Source organism: Cyclospora cayetanensis, unplaced genomic scaffold (genome assembly GCF_002999335.1).
Source record: "Cyclospora cayetanensis isolate NF1_C8 unplaced genomic scaffold, CcayRef3 CcayRef3_contig_111, whole genome shotgun sequence".
Lineage (NCBI taxonomy): Eukaryota > Apicomplexa > Conoidasida > Eucoccidiorida > Eimeriidae > Cyclospora > Cyclospora cayetanensis.
In genome coordinates, this window is record NW_020312050.1 from 34,375 (window position 1) to 42,283 (window position 7,909).

Consider the following 7,909-nt stretch of genomic DNA (forward strand, 5'->3'; position numbering starts at 1 on the left):
TTCTCGAAAAAAAATTCAGCTGATTTTACGCTGTTGTTGCTGCTCGTGCTGCTTCTGCTGCTGCGAGGGGTGAGATAGATTGCGTTGTGTTTGATGCACCTGATGCTGCTCCGAAAGCCACAATCGAAGTTGCTGCTGCTTCTGCTGGTGTTGTCGTTGCTGCTTCTGCTGTTGCTGGTGTTGTCGTTGCTGCTTCTGCTGTTGCTGGTGTTGTCGTTGCTGCTTCTGCTGTTGCTGGTGTTGTCGTTGCTGCTGCTGCTGCTGCTAGTGTTGTCGATGCTGCTGCTGCTGGTGTTGTCGATGCTGCTGCCGCTAAAGACACGCCAGCTGTGGCTGCCAGGAAGCAGCAGCCACAGCTTAGACCTTGGATACCCCACTGTACATCCCTAGAGCTTCGAGAGTTGGGGTAGAAGTCAGTGCGGCGCAAGCGGCAGCACCGCCAGCCACACCCGTATCCCTGCTGGCACGACTGTGCAAGTGTACTGACACTGCAGCACCGACACGACTGGAGGCGGAGATTGTTGCTGCTCGTGAAAGAGCTGCTGCAGCGGCTGGCGTTGGTGGGCTATGTACTGTCGAAGTCGTGCAGTTGCAGCTGGCGTGGCGCCTCCTGTGGAGCTTCCACAGCTGTATAAGCACACAGAGAGAGGCAAACTGAGAATGTTCACACGGTCCTCTAACCGTCAGCGTCGCCTTCAACTGTTTCTGCGGTGCTTCGTGAAGCTCCGCTGCTCCAGCGGCTGCGGTCGCTGCAAGGGCTGCTGCCAAAAGCATGCGTAGGAGGCGTGTTGATCAGGAGCATTTGAGCTATTGCATTCAAAACTTCGTCAATATAATCCTTTTTCCTAGGAAACGCAGTGCGCGTGGAGGGCACTCAGGAGACGTCGGCGTGAGCGCGTCTTTGGTGTGCAGCCCTTCGCATGTTGCAATCTATTTCTCAGCTAGTATAGGGTCACTAGAGTTCAAACTTTCGCGAATCGTGCAGGCAGCCTCATAATGGCTTCAAAGAGACTGAGCCTCAACGTGGTGCAACCCAGCGGTGCAACCGCTAGGGCCTCTCAAGTCTCCCGCCGCTCGTCTGACCAGAAACAACGCACCACAACTCGGAGAGCTTCCATCTCAAGAGACACCCCAGCCTTCAGAACTTCCAAAGTCACTGAAAGCCTCGGTACTTCGTGCTTAGCTCCACTGCGTGTGCTCTGCGGCCGTCGTTTAGTTCCAGCGTCGCCGGGTAGATTCTTGGGGGAGGGTATGGGCTAGCTGCATAGCACTTAGTTTTGCATTAAGCGGTCTCGGGTGGAAGCTTGGCACTTGTGACTGAGGTGTGTGGCTCCATAGCGGCTGCTGACACTCCACTTCGCAGCATAGGCACATGGGCTTGAGCATCTGACCCACGCAACGTGTATGCACCTGCTAACGCTCGACATAAAAATCGGCGACTTTGGTGATGGAAAGCAAAGGACTTCAGGGCATAGGCAAAGGAACAACTTTTAAGAATACACGACGATTGCAGCCTTAGAGGGCGGTAGTGTAGTATTTCAAAGAAGGATTTACTTTTCCCATACGGCAGTTCTGACAAGAAGTGCCTGTGCGCTCTGCTAAAGTTGGTGGGAGTGCACGAGTTGCAGAGAGGGCTGTTGCTGCTAACCGATGTTTGGGGTACTCGTCCATGTTCAACCTGAGAATTCACCTCGAAGACCTAGTAGCGCAGTCCACACCTAAGAGAACAGCTGCTGCTGCTGTGGCTTTGATGTTGGGGGAAACTAGAACAGAAGAGCATCAGCTAGAAGTGGCTTGTGCATGGGTAGAGCAACAGGATTTCAGGAAGTTCAAGTCACTTCGTACTTAGCTAGGGCCCGTAATCCTCATTTGTTCCTCTTCTTGGGTGCGGCCCCTTCAGTCTGACGGAGCGAGTTGCTTTTCAGGCATTAGACGCTCCCACACTTATTCCCTGCTGTCCTTGCAGGTACATGGGGTTACCAGGTGCTGCTGAATGGGAAAAACGTAACGCCAAGGCGGCTTTTTACCGTTGCTCCAGAGCCGTGCAACTGCTCAGCTGACGACCTAGAGGCAGGCACGGCCTAACTGACACTTGCAAGGCCCCTAGCTCTACAAACCCAGCCAGTAATGCCCTTCCAGTGCACTCACCCTGTAGGTTGCGTCCATGCGAGAACGCGCAGTGCCTTGCGTACTCTCGCAGCTCTGCAGCTGCCCGGAGAAGCAGCGCAGGATGACGCAGCAGCAACACCTTCCTCCCAACGCGGCCTCAACCCCAAAGGCAAGATGCACATGCACATATATCCGTATGCCAACACAAAGGCGAATGTGGCTGTGGATGAACCACTACAAAATTTTTCAATTCACCTTCCTTTTTCCGGCGGATGCCTTGGACCAACCTGTCTTTGCACTGTCGTGACTCTTTTGCGCTTTAAGTCCCAATGCATATACCCGCCGTACTCTTGCCTGATATTCGTTTCGATTCCAGCCCTTGTTTCTACTCAGAGCTTGCCCACTACGCTACCCAAAAGACTGCTCCCGCGCTGACGCCCCCGCGAAGCGTCAGGATAGAGCTGGAAGAGACAGCGACTCAATTTTTGTTTGTGCGGCCCTCAACCTGTACAGTTCCTGGAACTGAAGAGCACAGGCAAATATGCCAGAGAAACAAAGTATACGCCGAGCTGAAGTCCTCTAGACACAGCATCCCAGGCAGATTTAAGGTCGCTCACACCCAAACCCTCAACCCTCAGCAGAAACTTCAGGCTGTTGGTACAGGCTCACAAGAACCGATATCGCAAGGAGTGGAGGCCTCACCAGCGGCCATACATGACGCATTAGCTGCTAAGCCACGCACTCTGTGAGGTTGCAGCACCAGCAAAGCCCTCTTTCTCTCACCACTTCCCTGCTGCTCGCGCTGATGCTCCTGGCATTGCTCCTACGCTGACGTCGTGAAAAGCGAGCTGTTTAGATCCCCATTTTAGCTACGGCCTTTTTGGCGTTCGGTGTTTGGCGAGCACTTCTTAGAATGGATGACTTCAGAGATACTTGGAGACGCACAGCTGAGGAATTTACCCAGGAAGGCCTGCTAGCACATGGCACTCTGCTCTCGGTTGATTGGAAAGTCTGTGCTCCGCGAGACAGGATCCTGGCTGCCACTGAATTTGATGGCGTCCAGGGGCCCTCCCTCAAATCTCCACAAGCCTCAGTCTCCCGCAAGCTCGACAACTCCCTTGTTCCCTCACAGGCCTCGCAACGAGTCAGGACGCGCGATACTGGCAGAATGACAGGGGGCATTGTCTTTTCGAGCCAAAAGCAGCCTCCCCATCAGGATGGGCACCGGGGCGAAGCGAGAAAAAGTAGGCAGTCGTACAGCTCTTGCATTTAGTACCGTACGGGCATGTTCATCTGCTAAGCCCTCTTGTGGACTATTACCCCGATCCTTGGGTGTCGCTCTGCAAGTGCTGTCATTGCTGTTGCTGTTGCGCCTTCTTTTTGAGCTGTTTCATGCTGCTATTGCTGGACTCACAGACCCCCCTACACTGCGTTCCTTACCTCGCAAGCCCCACCGGCCTTCTTTGAGCGATAACGATCAGACTACCTCTGCTGCAAAGGGTTCCGAGAGCGTCTCTCAAGATGTGTCCGTTCAGCCTACGAGCCTGAACTCTATTTGGCAGGTGCGCACTATTGCTGCGGCAGCTCCTTAACTGCACCCGCTAGTCGGACACATACATTGCTGCTGCTGCAGGAAAATCCCGTCACTAAGACACATGCAGCGTCGAGCTAATGCAACACTTATTGGGCTTAGCTGCGGCACTTGCTGGCGCCGGCTTTGTTTGTACGACTGGCGCAGACAGCCACTGAAGGGCCGTTGCCCAAATCCTTGGATGTGGCGGCGCTACGGGTCGAAAGGGCCCTTTGTCAGAAGCAGTTTCACCGTCAACAAATGGCATATAGAAACTTCAAACCGCAGAGGTTGCTCCAAGACCCCCTTTACGGAGAAACGACTGGCTCTGTTGTAGCTGAGCTCGCATCGAGTCGTGAGTCAACAGGGCAGAGAACAAATAATACACGGCCTTGCCCCTGCTTGCTGCTTACGGCTTACTTTTGGTTTGTTGCTTGATGAGAAGGTGCCGCTGGACTCTCTGCCCTACTCCCGTGCTTTAGCAGACAGGGGTACAGTTGACGCGAGACAACCTCGAGGAGGGGCCAGAGTGTTGCAAATATACTCTGTTGCCAGTCAGGGCCTCCCTTTAGCGCTGCCTGCCTCTGTCCCTTTCCTTCTTATTCGCATTCACATCGTATTTCCTACTTATCGTCTCTTCCCTCCCTCGCTGCCCTACGCTGCCTTCTTCTCCGGCTCCTCCGTTTTGAAATACGCCAGGCCCATTTTATGCCTTGCTGTCTTTCTGCCTACGAGCATATTTCTTGTACAAAGACCCTGTGGCCTTTACGTGCCGCCATACAGAAAAAAATATATAAGCGCTTACGGCATTATAAAAAGCGCTAACTTAAATGTGGTGGCCAGTTGGGAACTAGAGGACGCAGTTTCACTAGCTCACTTGGCGTCATCGTGCTTTGTTGCGGCCACTACTTGTCTTGTTCTGCAACCCTTTGCTGCTGTAGCTATGTCTGGGCTAGGGGAGGTCCTCGTGGAGCCGCAAATCCTGTCTGACTCCGATGACGAGGAACCAAGTGAGACCGATGTGCAGCGAGTAGCTGCCACATGCAACAAAGCCATCCGTGCCCTTCTCACAGTTCGCTCCTCGCGGATTATTTGTGATTCTTTACCCTTCATGGTTTTGTGTATCAGTGGCTTCCCGGCTAGCTGTATGTTTAGTCGGTGAAATGCTTGTAATAACCGCTATAATTCGAGCTGCTCTTGCACAAATTTCGTGAACAGCGCTTACCTTGCCTCTCTTCTTCCTCCCTTTGACAGCACCCCTTACTGGTGACTTCGGGCAGCAGCTGCTACTGCATTTGGTGCCACTGCTGTACTTTCCCACTAGGTGGCGGGGGAAACAGAAAGCAATTGAAAGAGCTGATGGACTTCGACGCTCGCCTGATAGCTGGGGGCCATGGCGTGCGCGCCATAGCATACCACCCACTTCACAAAGACACACTCTGCGCTGCGTACAGCAGCTCGCCTTGCAACCTCAACTCGGCAAGATCTGGTGCGGACAAGAGACCATAAAGGGCGACTTACTCTATCCCAGAAAAGTGCAACACAAGGGCACGCGTATGCAAATAAAAGAGACTCCCCCAGTAAAGGTACACGAGAGGCGTGCGCGGCGCACAAGTGGGGAGCCTCTTTCATTCGCACAAGCAAAGATTTCCTTACCTCAGTCAAATAGGTCTACAAGAGCGCCTCCTGTAGGTGTAAGAGAGCCACTTTAAGCTTCGCTATGAACCAAGGTTGCCCAAGAAATGCACTGCTGGTCTCTTTTAGGGAAAATTTTGTTGTGGTCAATCGTTAACCCTCTGCGCCCCGTACGAGCCATTGGCTGCAAGTGTGGAGTTACCAGCTTGGACTTCAGCTCTCTTCAGCCGAACCTCCTAGCTGGTGAACAAATCCCAACGGTGGCTGTGATGCCTTTCCCCCTTTTCCTATGCTTCCCTCTCATACGCACTCACTCCCCATTCATTACTTTTGCCTGGAGTACCGAGAACTCAGCGCCTGCGGCCCCATTCAAAGAAGACAAAATTCGCGTTGCGGAACTTTTCAGGGGGTTTGCTTGATGGCGGGGTGTGCGTGTGGGACCTTCGTTGCTCCCCTGAACAGCCCGTCCTCCACAGCGCCACTACGGAGGGGCCCCTGGTGGGCTGCCCACTCTTGCAGGCCCCTGCCTGCTCAGTGTAAAAATAGCTCTGTCCCTACGCCATTCAAGCCCGACTAACTGCACACAGAAAGAACAAACCAAAGGTTCCCTTGGGGTAGCAGATGGTGAACCACTGGGGTGCCTGCAGCCACTTCACCCCCTGCTGCTCCCTGCGCACACAATGATGTGGTGTCCTCTAGGGCTGTCAGCACTCAGATACAGTGTGGGACTTGAAGTGGCTCTACAAAGATGGCAATGAAGGCCTCTTGACTACTGGAGGGGACGGGCACGTACTCCAGTGGAGTTTGCAGAAAGGCAAGAGCCCTTGATGACTCATAAAATGGCCGGCATTCGCATCCTGCGGCTCTCCAGAGGCGCCAGCTCTTTCGCTGTTCATCCACACTTGATAACCCTTAGCGAAGAGCCAGTATATTGACCGTCTATGCAACAAAACACACAGTTACCGCTTCCTGCAATGCGCAGTTCAGTTAAAGACCCCTTCTAGTAAGGCCTTACAACACAAAGGCGAGACGAACGCTCAGAATCTCTTCACTTCTACTCCAGGGCCTATGCAGTGCTTTCTGTTGCAGGCCTTGTGCACTCATTGGCTCTGACCATAAGACGAACGCAAAACCCCTGCAACATGCAGCTCGCGGTATCCAAGGAGGCACAGCGAAACCGTTTCTTCCACTACGCAGCTGGACTGTCTTTGGAAGTAGACAAAGTTGACAATAACACATATTTCGTCTCAACAGACGAAGGCGTTATACACAAGTGCTCGTTAGCGTACAATGAGCAGTTTCTGGACACGTACTACGGCCACAAGGGTCCTGTTACTTCTGTACGGCGCTAGACCCTGAATCTACCTGCCTTCGCCTCATGTGCACTTCTCTTAATGTTACGGCTTTCCTATTATCTAGAGTATGCTGAGATGGCAGAGAACTCCGTGCTTGATTTTATTTGACCACCCGAAAAATGCTAGGGGGTGGGGGGGCGGCCCTCAGGCGCTGATGTGCTGCAACGTGTCGCCAAGCTGTCTAGAAGTGCTACCCCTAGCTGCAGAAGACTAAGTGTCCTCAGCTAAAGAATCACAGTTTCGTATTGACTTGTTCGAGCGGCCAAAGGAAGCTCCGTGGTGAAGCCACGAAGACTTCTGGTGTTCTATAGGGTCTGCAGAGCATTTTGTTGTTTGGACGGCGAAGGGAACAAATAGTGCGTGCTCAACGCTTCCACAATGCGCTGTCACTAAATATTTCAGGTGCGAATCAGTCCTTTCTCCCCCCACTTCTTGTTGAGCTGTTCCTCGGACTGGACAGTCCGGCTATGGTCGATCTCGCGAAACCTTGTGGAAGCGGCTGTATACAAGTCAACCGAAGAGCCTAGCGCAGTGACGGATGTTCGTTGGTTCGTCTAACTACGTTTAGAAGCGCCCTTTTCTGTAGCCTGGCTCACCACACACCTCGTCTTTTGAAGGTTTACACCAACATTCTACCTGGCAGGCATTGCGTTGTGGCATGCTTTGTGGCTCAGGAGCCCCTACGACTCAACTGCGTTCTGTTGTACCTTTGACGATGGGAGGGTGGAGCTCTGGAACTGCAGGGAGCAGATATCTGATCCTGTAGCCGTTCTTTATCCTTCTGTTGGAGGCCAACGCATAGAACGGCGTCTAACGCAACTCAGGTTGGAAGCGCGCGGCGCCTCGTCCTCATCAATAACCACTTTTGGCGTTTAGACACTCTTACCACTACGGTGTCAAAAGCAGGGAGCGAATGCATGCGGTTATTCCCTAGAATACGGTGGGCTTTCTCCTCAGGTATGCAACAACAACGACAGTGGTTGTGGTTGGAGACGACCAGGGCTGCCTCACACTTCTTAGCGTGCAGGAGGAAGAAGTACCTGTCTACTCTCATCAGGAGCAGCAAGAGCGCTTGGAACAGTCTTTCGTCTCGAAATCGAGTCGGCAGGCTCCCCCACCAAGTTGACTTTTAGAGTCGTCGCTCTGGACAGAAATCGAAGTGCACTGTCCACCGCAAGCACCACTAATGAATACGCTTTAAACGTCCTTATGCTGCGAGTATCCCGCTCCATGATACTTG

General features: G+C 53.0%; 1 protein-coding gene across 1 annotated transcript; it reads left to right on the plus strand.

Annotated features, from left to right (window-relative positions):
* Positions 1 to 2,438: 2,438 nt before the first annotated feature.
* LOC34618806 lies at positions 2,439 to 7,795 on the plus strand. The gene is made up of 11 exons (XM_026335084.1): positions 2,439 to 2,854; positions 3,022 to 3,343; positions 3,803 to 4,104; positions 4,499 to 4,837; positions 5,020 to 5,168; positions 5,721 to 5,812; positions 6,014 to 6,128; positions 6,404 to 6,654; positions 7,072 to 7,217; positions 7,344 to 7,493; positions 7,627 to 7,795. Exons 1-11 carry the CDS (start codon positions 2,439 to 2,441, stop codon positions 7,793 to 7,795), a joined length of 2,451 nt encoding a protein of 816 aa, XP_026190869.1.
* The last annotated feature ends 114 nt before the right edge of the window (positions 7,796 to 7,909 follow it).

What these genes read in the sequence shown, in the direction of transcription:
- LOC34618806 (XM_026335084.1), top strand. Translation starts at nt 2,439, where the DNA reads ATGCATATACCCGCCGTACTCTTGCCTGATATTCGTTTCGATTCCAGC. An exon ending in CTGCTTACGGCTTACTTTTG is followed by an intron (nt 4,105 to 4,498) that starts GTTTGTTGCTTG and finishes CATTATAAAAAG; the next exon opens with CGCTAACTTAAATGTGGTGG. An exon ending in CGGCGTCTAACGCAACTCAG is followed by an intron (nt 7,494 to 7,626) that starts GTTGGAAGCGCG and finishes CTTTCTCCTCAG; the next exon opens with GTATGCAACAACAACGACAG.